Here is a 19,509-nt window from a genome sequence, read left to right on the forward strand (position 1 = left end):
TGGATATGCTAGTTCATCAGAAACACAGGAAAATTATCTCAAATCCATGCTTATCCAGTTATTGAGGCACATAAAGAGGAAACCAACAAAGCTCTCAAAGAAATACAGACAAATACAACCAAACAAATAGAGGCACAAGTAGAGGCATAGAGAGAGGAAATGAGCAAAATAAAAAAAAAAATACAGATCATCATGGAAAAACAAGAATCCACATTCAAACAGATGATGGAAATGGTGCAAGACATGAAAACAGAATTAGAATCAATAAAAAATACATAAATAGAGAAAACCCTGGAGTTGGAGAACTTAGAGAAAAGATCAGGAACCACAAAGGTAAGCATCACCAATGGAATACAAGAGATGGAACAGAGAATTTCAGGCTCTAAACATACAATTACAGAAATTGATACATCTCTTGAAGAAAAAAATAAAACCGGAAAAGTTCCAAACACAAAATATCCAAGATTTTAAGGACACCATGAAAAGACAAAATCTAAGAATAATTGGAATAGATGAAAAAGAAGATTCCAAGCTCCAAAGTCCAGAAAATATTTTCAAGGAAAATCACAGAAGAAAATTTCCCCAACTTAAAGAGATGTCCATAAACATACAAGAGACATACAGAACACCAAATAGACTAGACCAGAAAAGAAACTCCTCCCTTCACATAATAGTCAAAACACTAAACCTGTTACAGAACAAAGAAAAAAAATATTAAAAGCAACAAGGGAAAAAGGCCAAGTAACATAAAAAGGTAGACCTAATCAGAATCACACCAGACTTCTCAACAGAAACTATAAAAGCCAGAAGGTCCTGGGCAGATGTCATGTAGACTCTAAGGGGCCACAGATGCCAAACCAGACGATTATACTCAGCAAAGCTTTCAATCAACAGAGATGGAGAAAAAAAATATCCCATGATAAAACTAAACTTAAACAATATCTACACATCAAACCAGTCCTATAGAAGATACTAGAAGGAAAATTCCAATCTAACAAAATCAACTACACCCAAGGAAAACAAAGGATAAAGATAAATTCACAACAAAAAAGAAAACAAGCAAAGAAACACAGTAATACCACCAACTCCACAATAAAAGAAACTAACATTCGTTGGTCACTATTATCTATCAACATCAACAGACTCAACTCTCCAATAAAAAGACACAGACTAACAGAATGGTTGCAGAAACAGGATCCAACATTGTGCTGCATCCAAGAAACACACCTATGCAATAAAGATAAACACAACCTCAGAGTAAAGGGCTGGAAATAGGTTTTTCAAGCAAATGACCCCAGAAACAATCTGGAGTAGCAATCTTACTATCTAATGAAATAGACTTTTACTCAAAATGAATCAGAAAAGATGAGGGAAAAATCCACTAGGACAACACAATCCTGAACATCTATGCCCCAAAAACAAGTGCACCTGAATTTGTAAAAGAAACATTATTAAAGCTTAAGTCCCACATTGATCCCTCCACTTTCACCAAGGGACAGATCATCTAGACAGAAGTGAAATAGGGAAATAATGACACTTACAGAGCTCCTAAATCAAATGGACCTAATAGATGTCTACAGAACTTTTCACCCAAATTCAAAAGATTAACATTCTTTTCAGAACTTCACAGAACCTTCTCAAAAATTGACCATATAGTCAGGCACAAAGCAAGCCTCAAAAGATACAAGAAGATCAAAATAATTCCTTTTATCCTATCAGACCACCATGGACTATAAATAGACCTCCACAACAACAGAAATAACAAAAAGCCTACATACACATGGAAACTAAACAACTCTCTATTCAACCACAGCTGGATCAGAGAAGAAATGAAAAAAGAAATTAGATACTTACTAAATTCAATGAAAATGAAGGCACAACATATCCAAACTTATAGGACACAGTAAAATCAGTGATAAGAGGAAAATTCATAGCACTGTATGCCTCCAGAAAGAAGTTGAGAAATCTCATACAAGTAATTTAATGGCACACCTAAAGGCCCTAGGGGGGGAAAAAGCAGACATATCCAAGAGGAGAAGATAATTGGAAATAATCAAACTTAGAGATAAAATCAATGAATTAGAAACAAATAAAACAATTCAAAGAATCAATGAAACCAAGAGCTGGTTCTTTGAGAAAATCAACAAGATAGAATCACCCTTAGCCAAACTAAATAAAAGGCAGAGAGAAATTATCCAAATTAGCAAAATCAGAAATGAAAAGGGGGACATAATGACACTGAGGAAATCCATACAATCATTAGGTCTTATAAAAAAAAAAAAACCTGTATTCCACAAAATTTGAAAATGTAAATGAATGGACAAATTTTCATGATAGATTCCATTTACCAAATCTAAATCAAGATCAGATAAATAGATTAAATATCCCCCAAAGATACAGAAGCAGCAATCAAAAGTGTCCCTTCCAAAAAAAAAAAAAAAATGCCCAGAGCCAGATCGTTTCAGTATAGAATTGTACCAGACCTTCAAAGACGAATTAGTTCAAATTCTCTTCAAACTATTTGACAAAACAGAAAAAGTAGGAACATTACTAAACTCATTCTATGAGGCCACAGTCACCTTGATACCTCAACTACACAAAGACCCAATAAAAAAGGAGTGCTTCAGACCTGTTCCTTTTATGAACATTGACGTAAAAATACTCAATAAAATACTCACAACCCAAATCCAAGAACACATAAAAGATATCATCCACCACAACCAAGTAGGCTTCATCCCAGAAATGCATGGGTCATTCAATATACAGAAATCCATCAATGTAATCTACCACATAAACAAACAGAAGGAAAAAAAGCACATGATCATCTCCTTCGATGCTGAAAAAAGCATTTGACAAAATCCAGCACCGATTCACATTAAGAGTCTAGGAGCGATCAGGGATAGAAGGCACATACCTAAACATAGTAAAGGCCATATACAGCAAGCCTATAGCCAACATCAATATAAACGAAGAGAAACTTAAATCAATCCCACTGAAATCAGGGACAAGGCAAGGCTGCCCACTCTCTCCATATCTCTTCAACATAGTACTTGAAGTCATAGTTAAAGCAATAAGACAACTAAAAGAGATCAAGGGAATACACATCAGAAAGGAAGAAGTCAAAGTAATTACTATTTGCAGATAATATGATAGTATACATAAGTGACCCCGAAAATTCAACCAGAAAATTCCTTCAGCTGAGAAATACCTTCAGCAAAGTGACTGGAAACAAAATTAACTCAAAAAATCAGAAGCCCTCCTATATACCAAAGACAAAAGGGCCGAGAAAAAATTAGGGAAACAACCTTCACAATAGCCACTAAAAACATAAAGTACCTTGGTTTGACTCTGACCAAGCAAGTGAAAGAACTGTTTAAAAAAACTTCAAGTCTCTGAAGAAAGAAATTGAAGAAGATATCAGAAGATGGAAATATATCCCATGTTCATGTATCTGTAAGATTAACATAGTAAAAATGGCCATCCTGCCAAAAGCAATTTACAGATTCAATGCAAGTCCCATCAAAATTACAAACACAATTCTTTACAGATCTTGAAAGAAAAATTCTCAATTTCATATGGAAAACCAAAAAAAAAAAAAAAAAAAAACAGAGTAACTAAAACAATCTTCTACAATAAAAGATCTTCTGGAGGTATCTCTGCCCCTGATCTCAAGCTGCAGTATAGAGCAATATTCATAAAAACTGCATGGTATTAGCATAGAAACAGACTGGTAGGTCAGTGGAATCAAATAGAAGACCCAGAAATAAACCCACATACCTATGGATACTTGATTTTTGACAAAGAAGCCAAAAACATACAATGGAAAAAAGATAACATCTTCAACAAATGGTGCTGATCTAACTGGATATCTACATGTAGAAGGGGAGCAGCCTTACCAGGCCACAGTAGAGGACAATGCAGCCACTTTTGATGAGAACTGATAGACTAAGATCAGAAAGAAGAGGAGAACCTCCCCCATCAGTGGACTTGGGGAGTGGCATGCATGCAGAAAGGGGGGGAGGGTGGGATCGGGAGGGGAGGAGGGAGGGGCTTATGTGGGGATACAAAATGAATAAAGTGTAATTAATAAAAAATTTAAAAAATGCAAATAGATCCATATTTATCACCCTGCACAAAACTAAAATCCAAGTGGATCAAAGACCTCAACATAAAACCAGACACACTAAATCTGTTAGAAGAAAAAGTGGAGAAGAGCCTGGAACTGATTGGCACGGGAGACAACTTCCTGAACAGAAAGAACACCAACAGCACAACCTCTAAGATCAACAATCAATAAATGGGACCTCATGAAACTAAAAAGCTTTTGTAAAGCAAAGGACACTGTTGTCAGAACATAACGACAACTTACAGACTGGGAAATGACCTTCACCAACCCTGCACCTGACAGAGGGCTAATATCTAGAATATATAAAGAACTCAAGAAGTTAAACAGCAACAAACCAAGTAATCCAATTAAAAAATGGGGTACAGAGCTAAACAGAGAATTCTCAATAGAGGAATATGGAATGGCAGAAAAACACTTGAAGAAATGTTCAAAGTTGTTAGTCATCAGAGAAATGCAAATCCAAAGGACTCTGAGTTTCACCTTACCCCCATCAGAATGGCTCAGATGAAAAACTCAAGTGACAACAAATGCTAGAGCGGTTTTGGAGAAAGGAGAACCCTCCTCTATTGCTGGTGGGAATGTAAACTTGTACAACCACTTTGGAAATCAATCTGGTGCTTTCTCTGACAGTAAGGAATAATGCTACTTCAAGATCCAGCTATACCTCTCCTAAGCCTATACCAAAATATGCTCAAGTACACAACAAGGACATTTGCTCAACCATGTTCATAGCAGCCTTATTCATAATAGCCAGAACATGGAAATAACCCCAATGTCACTCAACTGGGGAACGGATACAGAAATTGTGGCACATTTACACAATGGAATACTACTCAGCAATTAAAAACAAGGAAATCATGAAATTTTCAGGCAAATGGTAGGAACTAGAAAAGATAACCTTGAGTAAGGTATCCCAAAAGCAGAAAGACAGGGTATATACTCACTTCTAAATGAATATTATACTTATAACATATTATAAACATACAAGAATCTGTATACCTAAAGAAGCTAAGAGAAAGGAGGACCTTAGGGAAGTTGCTCAATCCTCATTCAGAGAGGCAAATGGGATAGATATCAAAAGTAGGAGAAAACAGGGAACAGGACAAGAGCCTACCACAGAGGGCCTCTGAGAAACTATCCAGCAGGGTATCAAAGCAGATGCTAAGACTCATAGACAAACTTGAGCAGAGTGCAGGGAATCTAATGAAAGAAGGTGGAGATGAAAGACCTGGAGAGGACAGGACCTCCACAAGGAGAACAACAGAACCAAAAGAAGTAGGCACAGGGGTCTTTTCTGAGACTGATACTCCAGCCAAGGACCATTCATGGAGATAACCTAGAACCGCTGCACAGATGTAGCCCATGGTAGCTCAGAGTCCAAGTGGGTCCCTAGTAAGGGGAACAGGGACTGTGTCTCTGACATGAACTCAGTGGCTGGCTCTTTGATCACCTCCCCCTGATGGGGGAACAGCCTTACTAGGCCACAGAGAAGGACAATGCAGCCATTCCTGATGAAAGCTGATAGGTTAGGGTCAGATGGAAGGGAAGGAGGACATCCCCTATCAGTGGACTTGTAGAGGGGCATGGGAGGAGAAGAGGGAGGGGGCTACAGCTGGGATACAAAGTGAATAAATTGCAATTAATGAAAAATATATTTTAAAAAGTACAAATCCCAAAATAAGAAATTCCACTCTGTTTAGTGGTATCATTTTGAATTTATGAATATATAAAACAAATATATTCAGCAGTATCCATTTAAAATTTTAAAATGTAATTTTAATGAATAAAGAATCTACCACAAAAAATAAACAACTTTTTTAAAAAGAAAATATGAAAAAAGAAAAAAACAAAGAAAAAGAAAGGAAAAGAAAATTAGAAGCACTAAGTAGCCCCACAACTTTTATAAGACAATATAAATTAGTGCATTGATATTGATCTCAAAGATAATTTTATAGACTGCCAGATATATTTGAATTGAATATGTTGTTATAAGGTAAGAGAACAAATTATTGAGAAAGATAGTACAGCATAAATGACATGGGTGCAATGAAATGTTTGTTACATAATAATTGGATTTGTCTTTTGGAGGCTTTGAACTCCAGTCCTTAGAGAAGATCAATTTCACGAGCTTTGAAGAAGTGCTTTGATTGTCTCTGGATAGAGAATGGTAGTACCTCATTCTCCCTAATAGGCAACGGGCCGTATTTTTAATTGTCCCTTTGAGAAATCACATCAATTATATTTTCCAGCTCTTGTTAAAAATGAAAATGCTTCCAGGCCTGGTGGGTCACTCTTGTAATCCCTGCAATTGGGAGTTGATAACAGGGGTGTCAGGAATTTAGGGTCAGCCTCTTTTACATAGTGAGTTGTAGGCAAGTCTGAGCTACCTGAGACTCTGTTTAAGGTGATCTCATAGACTAAGATCATAAGGAAGGAGGGGAGGACCTCCCTTATCAGTGGACTTGGGGAGGGGCATGCATGCAGAAAGGGGAGGGGAGGGGAGAGGGGAGGGTGGGACCAAGAGGGGAGGAGGGAGGGGCTTATGGGGGATACAAAGTGAATACAGTGTAATTAATAAGATAAAAATTAAATTTTAAAAAATGCAAAAAAAAAAAAAGAAAGAAAGAAAAGAAGGCAGCATGGGGTGGTGAGAAGTGAATTAAGTGCCTGCAAGATATCTCAGGGGGCAAAGGGAAAAGGTGCTTCCTATGAGAACATAGTTCATAGCCCTGTATGGTGGAAGGAGAGAAATGACTCCCACAGGTGTCTATGGATACACAAAAATTTAAAACTGAAAACAGAATGAAAATGAAAGAAAGACATTATTCCAGCCTGTATAGATGTGTCTTTGATGTATGTGTACTGTCCATCACAAGTGGCTAACTTTACATAATGAATATTTCATGAGCCTTTAGGAAGATCACGTATTAAGCTGAGATTGTAGCTAAAGGATAGAACATTTGCTTGTTGCACATGAGGCCCTGAGCTCAGTTCTTAGCACAATGACAACAAAGGAATAAAAGAAAATTTTAAAAGTCATTAAACCTAATTTGAAAATCTGAAAGATTTGGAATCAGATGAAGCCATTGTAGTAACGGCCTTGTACATAATTGGGAGGCCATAGGAAAGCTTAAAGGAGAACAAAGCCTGGATAAACAAAGGTTTGCTTTAGCATGAGAAACTCAAACACACCCAACAGTCATAAAAAGCTTTCTTTAGATCCTTGGGGTGTGGCTTAGTGGTAAATTGCTTGCCTGTCATTTATGGTCTCCTTATGGAGGCCTTGCATTTAATTCTCAGTCCTGAAACACAGAGCTAGTTTTGATTTGTTTCATTTTGGTTTTGTTCCACTAAAATTAATGTATTCTTTGGAGTTCCAGAGTCAATCTTATTTTGTGGTTTTCAACAGAGGAATATGTAGAAAAACAAACTTAACTTGGGGTTGTATATACACATTGATTGCCTTTTTACGTGTGTGTGTGTGTGTGTGTGTGTGTTTGTATGTGTATGTGTGTGTGTGTGTGTGTGTGCGAGTGCAGGCGCATGTGCGTGCAAGTATGTGTGTATGTGTTTTGGGGTGGATACTCATAAGTTGAGGTCAGAGAGCAACCTCACTGTCATTCTTCATATGCCATACACATTTTTGACACTGGGCTCTCACTGGCCTGAAACTGACCAACTAGGCTAGGCTGGCAAAATCCCCCAGCCCCGTGACCTGTCTGTTTCTGCCTTTCTAAGCTTTGGGATGACAAGTAAGTGTCAACACACCTAGCCTTTTTTTAAGGTGGCTGCTGGGAATCAAATTTGTCCTCGTCTTTGAAAGGTAAGCATTTTACCAGCCAAGTTATCTCCAGAGCCCTAACATTGACTGGCTTTAAAGGTAACTATAATTAAGTGAAAAGAATGATCCAGCTAAGTTTGTTATCAGTTATGTTTTGGATTTTAGACATTTTTACCATAATGCCTACTAATAAGCTGGACCTCGATGGGTCATGTACCATACAGCCACAATTGGAAGCTTTGCACGATAGAAGTGAATTACACTACCAGTTGGGGCTTCTTCCAACCCTTAGAACCAGCTTTTAAACTTTTCAACTGTACCCCTGGGTATCTCTCTTTAATGTTTATTTTTAAAGTCAAATCACTTTAGATTTCATTAAAAATGGAGAACTAATTTAGAAGAGTGAAAAATGGAGCACTATAGCGACTAGCTGTGTCTCTCTTTTCCTCTTTCATTGCTGGGAATTCAATTTTATCTTATAATTGGAACAAGAGAAATGCCTACCTTAAATGGCTGGTGTGTGGATTAAATCTATTAATACCGTAGTTTATAGGTAAATCATATCTGGTAACTACCTTAACCATCCAGAGTATGGGTAAAATTGAGAAAGTAAACAAAAATATCACTGATCAACAAATATGAATCCTGTAGCATACTTGCACTGAAGCCATCTTCACTGGATACTCTCTGAAAGCCCATTTTGTTCTTGTACAACCAAGCTTAATTGTCTTTTTTACCCAACAGCCGTGGCGAAGCACACAAATGGAGAGGAGAGCTGATGCTATTAGCAACAAGTTAAGCAATAATATTCCCCCACCACACAAAACTGTTCAGTGTTAGTTACTTTTTTTTTAAATTAATTAGGCTGATTCATGAAGTCTATTCCAGCTTCAATAATATATGACTTCAGTGCAAATTATAAGAATCTGGGGACAGATAATATTACTGCTATACTAAATAGTGGTTTACAAAGGTAATCCATTGTCAATAACAAATCATAATTAGTGTATCTTAGTTATGAAAACAGGACATTATTACATATTTGTACTTGTTGTCTTTGGAATAAGAAGCAAGTACAACTGACATGCTTTTAATATTACAGAGTTAGAACAGACTAATTTTTAAGATTTGTTTGTTTCAAATACTCGACTAGAACAAAAACTCTGTGTTAAATATGGAATGGAATGAATCTAATATTTTCTGGCTGGTTTTTACTTAATTTATTTTTAATGAAATGAGCACACACATGCCACAACACGGATATGGAGTCCAAAGAATAACACTGTGGATTTGGTTCCATCCTTCCACTCTTACAAGGGTATTGGGTACTGACTTAGGTTGTCAGACTGTAGAGGCAAGTGTTTATCTCCTGAGTCATATGTGTTCTTTAGAAAAGAAAAAAAAAACACTACTTTTAGATTGTTTTAAAATATTCTAACTTTGTGTTGAAGTGTATTTTATGTTCATTTATGGTTCATGCACTAGATACATTTTTAAAGATAAGTACTTTGTTAAACATGCTTGACTATATTAAATGTATTATGTCTGCTACTAAAAAGTTGGGAAGATGGCTCAGTGAATAAAACACTTGCCATGTAAGCATGAGGACCAGAGTTAAATCTCCAGAATCCAGGTAATTCCATACCGAGTAGTATGTGAATCTGTAATCCTAACTCTCCTGGAGGGAAATAGGGAAAGAGACAAGCAAATTTCAAGAAGCTCAGATGCTAGCTAGCTTGGACTATGCAGTAGAGAAAAGCAAGAAAAGACCCTGCCTCAGCCAAAGTGGAGAGTGAAGACTGATACCCTAGGTTGTCCTCATATCCACAAATATGTCGTAGAATGTGTGCACTTGTATTCACACATTAATGCATACATACACACAGTGTATACACATATCACACAATGATTAAAGAGCTACTGACATAAATATGGTTGAAATTTACTATTTGTGTAAAGCACTTTTTCCAGTAAATTGTACTAACTTCCCAACTATCCCATAAAGAAAACATTACTATAGTGAATTCAAAGACTCTTTCCACTCCAAAAAAAAAAAAAAAAAGATTTCTAGTTTAGAGAGGGAGTTAGGTATGTTGACTGAGTTGTCAAACAAAATGAAGAACTAGATAAAAGTTAAATTCAAGTAGCAGGGGCTAGTGAGGTAGCTTAGTGGGTGGTAAAGGCAGTTGCTGCTAAGCCTGATAACCTGAAATCTATCCCCAGGAACTACTTTGTGGAAGGAAAGAACAGAATCCCACGGTTGTCCTCTGACCTCCACTCATATGACTGTGTTTCACATACATGTACACACCAACACACACATGCACACTAAATAAAAATTGAGAACAAAAAGTGTTGGAACATTTTTTACTCGGGAAGACTATGTAGGGGCACCATATGAACTCCATCTTCAGGGACATAGGCAAATGGGCAAGCAGGCAATAATCAGAATGGATGTGGGGAACTTGAGGATGAGAGTAGAGAAAAAAAATAGAGTTAATGAAAAGTGAATGGCAACAAATGGTCCCATGTGGTTGAATCTAGGTATGCCTGAAGTGGGAATGTAAGGGAGACATACCAAAGAGTACAACTCCATTGAAACCACATCATATGAGGTTTTATACCCTAGACCAAGGAGTCAGGCTTCAACGAGTAATAAAGAGTAAGTAAAGAATTCTGAGCAGGACATAACCAACACATGTCAAAAAACAAACAGGAAAAGGAATTCTTACGAAACTTTAAGGGGCTATCTTACTGTACTTTAAGGGGACTTGGTAAACTGAACATTAAGGGTACTTGATATAGGGAAAACAGTTAGGTTGTAGAAATGTGCCAAATTATAAGGGCAGTGGGAATATGAAAAATATTTTGATATTGGAAAAGACCAAGAACACTAAAGAGTTAAAGATAAGTTCTCCTATCTCTGCCTAATGTTTGACTGTGGATCTCTGTATCTGCTCTCATCAGCTGCTGGCGGAAGCCTCTCTGATGATGATTGGGCTAGGCACTGATCCTGTGAATATAGCAGAGTGTCATTGGGAATCATTCCATTGACTATTTTTTTTTGTCAGTTGTGTTGGTTCTACCATAGATAACTGAGCCATCCAGCTTCCAGATCCTGACCATCTAGGATGTGTCATGCATGGGCTGCTTCTCCTGATGTGGGCCTCAGGTTAGACAGCCATTGGTTGACCGCTCCTACAAGCTCTGAGCATAATTGCCCCTGTGGCAATTATGGAGCCTGCACCAGGCCCTCTGAATACATGCTGTGGTTCTTTAGCATGGGGTTTTTGTTGGACTCCTAACAATGTGACTGGGGGTTGTCTCTGACTCTTTGGCTTCTCACAGGACCCTTTTCTCCCTATTGGGTTGTCTTGTCCAGTCTTATTGTAAGACCTGCTCCTTCCTGCAGGGAAACAGAGGAGAAGTAGATTTGGGGAAAGAGGGGAATTTAGCTGGGGGACTGGATGGAAGGGAGAGAGAGGAGGCTGTGGTTGGGATGTACTATATAAAAATATATAATCAATTATTTTTAAAAGAGTTAAAGAGGACTGACTCTATTGCTACTTTGTTACCTGAAGAGTTGTGATGCTATTAACTGTGATGTGGAACACTGGACAGGAGCAGTTTTTAGAAAGCTGCAAGGCATTGGGGAAGAAGAGATATTTAATAATGCAAGCTCTAATTTCAGTGGGAGGATGTGTTGCAAAAAATAACATGAAAACAAACTGAGGCAGACAACTTGACATCAAGCCTTCACCTCTCCATACGTATACACATGAGCAAATGCCCACAACACACACACACACACACACACACACACACACACAGGACAAAAAGAGAGATAATGACTTTACCTAAAATATCTACTTATTTAAAATTCATAAAATAGGGGTAATGCACTTATATCATACAAAATAGTTTTCTAAGTGTTCTTTTATGCTAAGAACCATGCTGAGATGAGTTGAAATGAGACACATGTCTTTTATATCATTGGAAGTGTAATTTTGTCACTTAGCCTTCTTAAAATATGTATTAATATGGATTGTGGGACTTGAAATACAACCTTGTTCCTGATGGGCACAGAATGCACATTCTTGACCGTTTTTACTTTTAAAGCCGTCTGACCACAGCACCTAGTGTGAGTATCCACTTCTGCTACTGACTCTGTATCTTCTAAGGGGAGAAAAAACCCTCTTTCTACTAGTCAGCAACTTATTAGAAGGCAGCATCCATGATATAAAAACAATTCCTTTAAATGGAAATACACTCCAAACTTGACTTTTAAAATTATCTGTGCTGTCAGATATGCACATTACATTTTGATGAAAACTTTGTAGCCAGATGTTTTCCTCATAGGAAAAAGACATAGAAGTTTTAGTTTCATGTCTAAACATTTAAGCAAAGATAAGTAACAACAACAACAACAACAAAAAAGCCACCTTTATCTTACACACTCTATGACTCATAATGGAAATTTTGCTCATGTTTGTTTTAGAATGAGATACAGAAAACACTGTCTATGCTTTATACTCCTGTCACGTCCTGTACCTTTTGTGATTTTCCTCCACGGAAATAAGATAGTGAGTCATTAACTTCTATCAGACTGAGTTGTCACACATCAGTCTGTAGGAACCCTAAGAGTTTAACTACCACATGTTATAAATACGTGATATAGCTCGTTTGGAGCTATAACTGTTGCAGTGATGCATTGGCAAGATGGTTTAGAGGTTGAGAGCACCCATGGCTTTTTCAGAGAACCCAGGGTTAGTTCCCAGATACTTAGTAGCTTATAACTAGCTGTGACTCCAGTTCCAGGGGATCTGACAGACTCCTCTAACTGTACTGCATGCACATCACACGTTGTACACACAAAGACATTCGGGCAAACACTTGTATGCATAACATAAAATGATCAAAAGATCTCTAGTGGTATCTTTTGCATATATTAGGAAAGGATCCTACCCTATGTAGTGTGTGGTGTTTCTATGTGGCCTAATCCTTTAAAGTATTTTGGTACTGAGAGCTGTAAATTTCAAGGGTTATTTATTTGGGTTAAAATAATGTACAAAATATACCACCTTTTAAGATTTTTGCTCTTAATCATTCTTAATCATTGAAAGCGACAATACTATTTTAGTATTGTCCTTTGTGTTTAAATTCTAGTCTAAAGGTCTTTTAGAGACTTATTTGTGGGTGGTTGTTTATTCCAAGCTGGAGTTTGATCATTAACCTTGAGTAGTACCTTAACCTAGTATCAATAAGAGGTTTCCCTGGTTGGCAATACATTAACATTCAAAGAACCCTTCTTTTGCTTAAGATCATAGACCTTGAATTATAAAAACTTAGAAGATTATAAACCTTGATAAGCATTAGAATGACTTGAACAAAGACATTCTCAGAATGCTGAGAAAGATAAAGTTTGTCTTGCTTTTCTAACCAAACGTGTGGGGGTAGAAAAGAAGTTATTACAGACATGAGACTGTTAGTGACAGGAGTAGTGTAAGTTCAGGTTTGTCCTTAACTGGTGCTAGATGGAAACAAATACTTCTATCCCTTTCCTGTATTATCTCCCATGCTAACCTGGACAGATCCATATATAAATCCTTAGAGCTCTCAGAACAAAATGTGTCTGTCTGCCTGCCTGCCTACTTTTTCTTTTAATTTCTTATAATAAATGTTAGTCGAATGAAGGCACATCCTCCTCTCTTGTTATTCTTTCCTTTTTATTTTGTCTCATAGTGCATTAATCGGTACAAAATAAAAAACTGGCTTACGATAGTTCATCCATGCATACAATAAGCTTTGATTGTGTTAGCCAACCCATTGCCCTCTCTTGTCCTATGTTCTCCTTTCACCGGTCTGCTTCTTCTTCCCAAGCAGCTTGTGTAAATTAGCTATTATCTTTGATGTTGAAAAATAGTATATCATGAAGATGTACATGGGCTGCAAAACATTTTTATGAGGATCATTTGTCTCAAATCCCTATCTTGATATGTAAATATTTGTATATATTAATATTGAGTACATATATGCCTCCTTATAAATTAAAAAATGCATTTTTTTAAATTCCTGAGGAGTTAAGTTCTATTGTATAGCAGCCAGTGGACTGTTTGTCATTAAGAAGGCTTTCACACAATTAGCATATTGGGATACTTTCTCAGGCCTGTACTCCTAGCTACTCAGGAGGCTCAGGCAGGAGGACCTGAGTTCCAGGCTTATCTGGGAGACAGTGAGACCTTATGACAAACAAACAAACCAAAAAGCAAACTAGATCACAAAGGCAATGCTTTTGAATTATGGGTAATATTGTGTATGATTATTTCCTTTAAAGCAGCTGTTCTCAACCCAAGGGAATCACATATAAAATATGCAATGTATCAGATATTTGCATTATGACTCCTAACAGTATCAAAATTACAGTTATGAAGTCATAAAGAAATAGTTTTATGGTTGGGGAACTGTATGAATGGGTCACAGCATTAAGAAAGTTGAGAACCTCTGCTTTAAAACATGAGCTCCTTTGATCAATGACTGAATTAAGATTGTTATAACCCTTATGTCTTTTGAATATGTAATACATGCTTAATAATGTTAATTGAATGATAACACATCCTTTTGTGTCATTAGGTCTTATTTTAAATGTTTTAATCATCAATTAAAATTACCTTTTTATAGTAAGGATCTCAAACTAAAACTGAATTCATTTCCTTTCACAGGTGCAGGAAACATTGTTGCAATCATGATTGGCAATCTAAAAGGGACAAAAATTCTACAGTCTATTCAAAGAGGCATACAAGTAACAATGGTCATCGAAGTAGGGAAAAAACATGGCCCTTGGGTGAATCATTATTCAATTTTCTTCGTTTCCGTGTCCTTTTTTATTATTACGGCAGCAACTGTGGGCTATTTTATCTTTTATTCTGCTCGAAGATTACGGAATGCAAGAGCTCAAAGCAGGAAGCAGGTTCGTAATCCTTCCTTTTCCCTATTTTAAAATATTTCTACTGTTTCATGTGTATTAATGTACTTAGTAGACAAACACCTATGCATATGTTTTATGAAATCTAGTTATTCTAGAAGTATATCAGCTTCCATTGTCTCAAGTCCTATATTCTGTCACTTTTCAAAGAAGTTAATCCTGCTTAAGACTTTTAACACCTCTAAAGCACAGCCAACATTTATTTATAAATGACTGTAAATACGTATGTTGCTTTAAATGAACTGTTCTTCTAAATTATAAAAGCACTTCACACTCAAAGAAAATAAAGAAATTAGAAAGTACAGACAAGCTGGGTATGGTTGGTCATACCTGTAATCTCAGCCCTGGAGAGGCAGAGGCAGGCATGTCTGTGTGAGTTCGAGACCAGCCTAGTATACAAAGCAAGTACATGACAGCCAGGGCTACACATAGAAACCCTGTCTCAAAACAAAACAAACAAACACACGTACAGATGAAGAAATCTTCATAAAGCCATTGTAACTGTTGTCACTGCCTGAAGGTAAATATGTGTGTGTGAGAGAGATAGACAGACAGACAGACAGACAGAGAGGGAGAGAGAGGAGGAAGAGAGAGAAAGAGAGAGAATTTGTTTGTGGGAGTGGAACTAACAAAAGAAATGCTGAACTTCATGACAAGGCAGGTTTTATTACAGTTGTTTATTTTGTGTTTATGTGTACCTGTGGGGGGCATTGAATGCCACCATGTGCATATGAAGATCAGAAAACAAGTTGCCCAAGTCCTACTCTCCTTCCAGCATATGGGTTCCAAGAATTGAATTCATGTTGGGCTTAGCCTTAAGTACCTTTACCTACTAAGCCAACCCAAGGAAGGTTTTAAAAGCCTAATTGCTCATGATAACAATTTTAAACTCCAAAACATATTAGGTTTTCATAATTTTACCATATTTAACATCATTAAAAGGCAAAGTATGGGAATGGTAGAACAAAACATCCAAAGGGTAATGGAATAGAGGAGTACCTAAAATTTTCTATTCCTGATCTTGTCACTTTTAAACCATTTTCCCCCTTCCCATAGTCTCACTTCTCTAGTTAATCAGCTTAGATTCTGTGGCCATTCACATGTATACATCTTCAGTTCTCTTTATCTTCCATCTCTTTGTTGTAGGTATCTATTTGACATATATAGGGGATTGGTATTAAGACGTCTTGTATACTTTGATCCATGGTCCTCAAGTTTCTCACATAAAATGAGGTCTGAATATGGATATGTGTATGCATATATAACTTATGCATACACAAATACTTTAAATCATGTCTAGATTATTTATAATAACTGATACTATGCAAATTAGTCTTATGCTATATTTAATAAGGAATGACTGTCAGAAAAACTCCACCCATTCCCAAGAGAGATGCAGTTTTTTTTTATTCTGAATATTTTCAATCCAGGGTTTGTTAAATCCATATATGTGTAGCCTATGAATGCACAGGGATGGACATTCTTGCTCACAAAATCAACCCTAGTTAAACCTTAACTCCAACTCTATGTCATTTAAGCAATTTTCGTAGATTATAGGGTATTTTATGAAAGTTAACCTCTGTACAATTTCTCAAGAATAGCATTAAAGCTTCTCATCTATTTCAGAAGGCTTTTGGATGACCCACTTTTACTGTTTTTTTGTATTTTTATCTTTCTTCTTTGAGCATAAATGGATTAAATGGTCAGTAGTCACTTTTGCTTATAAAGACTTGAGTGCTGTAATGTTACTTAGTATATTTGGTTTTCTTAAGTTCATAGTTGTTTGAAAAATCTTCATGTACATGTTTACAACTTTCAATGGCCATTTTGCTGCATTTTTTTTTTGCATTGTACTGGTAGAAATGTTGAAGCTGTATTATGGAAACTTTCCCCATTATTAGAATATTAGGGAAGGCTGGGAATGGTGGTACGTGCCTTTAATCCCAGCAGAATCAGATGGATCTTTGTGAATTCAAGTCCAGCCTTGCTACATAGCATCCAGGGTTATATAGTGACACTCTGTCACTAAAAACCAAAAGAATATTAGGGTACATTTTGTATCTAGAGATATCTTTCTTCTGAAGATTATGAAGCATAGTAGTAAATATTACACAAATTGATGAAAGTATAAGTTATGATAATTACTCAGATGAGCTCATATGTGTAATATCTTGACATGGTCATAGAAGATGTGTAAGAACACACACCATTGTGCTTTTGCAGATTAAAACTTCTAGACATAGTGAAAAAAAAACAATGTGTTATGAATGAAAATAACATACTGAGCATGGAAAATCAGATTGCTGTTTCTATTTGAAACAACCTTAATATGAAATAAAGATTATGAGAAACCTAAAGGCACAGTGACACTAAATACTAAGCTAAGCTTCTTGTGGCAATGACCACTATAACAGTGTAGAATACAATATTCAACATTTGGAGGGAGGCATGGTATATGTATACTGATATTATCTAAGGCAGTTGATACACAGTGACACCTTACCTTGGATGAAACCAAAAGAGGGTGCTGAGTAAAATAGGGACTAGAATAGGTGTAACAAGAAGAGCTGGATTCACATGCACTTTTAAAATGTATTTTTTAAGATTATAACTAATTACATCATTATCTCCCTCTAACCCATCTCAGGTTTCTCGTCTTCAAATTCTTGGCCTCTTTAATTGTTGTTACGTGTGTGTTTGTCTGTCTGTGTCTGTGTGTTCCTAAACACATAAATACAATCAGTCTGTATAATGTAACTTGTGTGTAAGTTTTCAGAACTGACAATTTTGTGTTGGATAACCAGTTAGTGTATTCTTCCTGGGGGGGGGGGGACTGTTTCTCCTATTCTCAGTGTTCTTGGTTCTTTGCGTACAGTTGAGAGTTCAAGAGTTTTCTCCTTTCTACATTAACATGTTTATTGGTGTCATCCTTGTACATTTACTTGTAATGAACAGTGATTTTAGGACTAAGATATAGTAATTAAAATAGATAGGAAGGAATTATTTCCAAGGGCAGCAGAAAAATGAAATCCCCTTAGCATGCAATGAAGCCTTGATAAAATACTCCCACAAATCAGAGTAATTGAGATGTTCAGGAAACATTGTAGAGGAGAAGCAGAACGAGTGTAAGAGCCAGAAGATAGGGAGAACTGTGCAAAGCTGTTTGGTAGGTGTCATACAGTCATTGCAGCAATGAACTTACAGCAACTGTGGTTACTTGTCCTGAACATGCACAAGACTGGCATGTCAGCAGTCAATCATGGATAGGGCAGGGGGTATGCGGCTGTATCCATCCCTGATGAACTGTTACTGGATAGTGATAGGTTTTCAAGAAGAGGAGAATCATTGTCTTCTGTTGCATATCCAATGATTAGACCACCAGGCTACAGTGGATAGTTCAAGGCAACAGTTATATAGGCGTCCATGGTTAAACACAGTGGTTCACAAAACAGAACAAAAAGACATGAATGTAAGAAAGAGATTTGTAGGGTAGACGAAGGATTGACCTATTTGCAAAGAGATAAGGGAGGGTACAGGGAGAGAGTAATTAGTATATAGTATGTGCATGAATGAAACTATCAAAGACAAGTTTAATTAATAAGCAATAGCTAAAAAATCACTTCTTGAGAAGAAGAATATAGGTGTGGAAATGTCACAATAAAACTCATTAAAGTTTACAAGTCATATGTTGTAATAGAAATAAGACTAGGTATGAGGATAAAAATTATACTAATGATACCCATGTAGTTCATAATGGAGGGAGTCAGCCATGCTGTACAACAGTTAATGGCAACCTTTAATTATATAGTAAGGTGAACAAGAATGAATGATGCACTTTGTCTCAGCTAACATGAAACCTAAGCATGACACAGTCACTGCCACTAGTGACAGTTCTCTATAATAATAGTTCCTACATGGGAAAGGCCAATTCTCCTAGAAATGTAGAGTTCTGTGCTACTGCCTGGTCTTTCCAATCACTAAGCTAAAGTGTATCCTGACCATACTTTGAGTTGTGAGACTGGAGCTTAGGAGTAGAGTACTTCTCTTACATGTACTTATGGATTCAATCTAATACACACACACACACACACACACACACACACACACACACACACACACACCACATTTAAAAGCCTAGGGATATATCCCCATTGATTAAATGCTTATTTCACGAGTTTAAGATCTAAATTAGATCCCCAGCACTCATAGAAAAGCTAAGTATGCCAGGGCTTGCCTATAACCCCAGGGCTGGAAGAGTGAGAGGAAGGAGACAGAAGAACCTGGGCTTTACTGGCTAAGCAATGTAGCCAAATTTGTGAGTTCTAGGTCACAGAGGGACTTGGTCTCAAAAAATAAGATGAACAATAGACCTGCTAGCATGGAAAGGGAAAATCTCACAGACTGCAATTCCTAGCAGGCACCTAAGGAATGCTGAGAGCAGGTGAAATAGTCTTCCTCAGGAATGAGTACCATAATTGTTTATCCAGGTGGTCAGCTCTGAAATCATATAGGTATAATTAACAGTAGCTGGACTGACCAGTATATGTGTGTGTATTCATATATACTCATATATGAATAGATGTTCATATGAACATAGGTTGGAGGGAGGAAAAGGAACTA

The 19,509-nt window shown here is 36.8% G+C and overlaps 1 protein-coding gene across 2 annotated transcripts in view; it reads left to right on the top strand.

The window, feature by feature from the left end:
- Positions 1-19,509, top strand: part of Rnf128 (ring finger protein 128) — a 131,635-nt gene that overhangs the window by 86,510 nt on the left and 25,616 nt on the right. For both annotated transcript variants that reach the window (XM_055618390.1, XM_055618389.1), the window contains exon 2: positions 14,627-14,874. In XM_055618390.1, coding sequence (XP_055474365.1) covers positions 14,627-14,874 — 248 coding nt within the window. The remainder of the gene's footprint in view (positions 1-14,626; positions 14,875-19,509) is intronic.

Source organism: Psammomys obesus, unplaced genomic scaffold (assembly GCF_907164565.1).
Source record: "Psammomys obesus unplaced genomic scaffold, mPsaObe1.curated_primary_1811, whole genome shotgun sequence".
In the NCBI taxonomy this organism is placed as follows: Eukaryota; Metazoa; Chordata; class Mammalia; order Rodentia; family Muridae; genus Psammomys; species Psammomys obesus.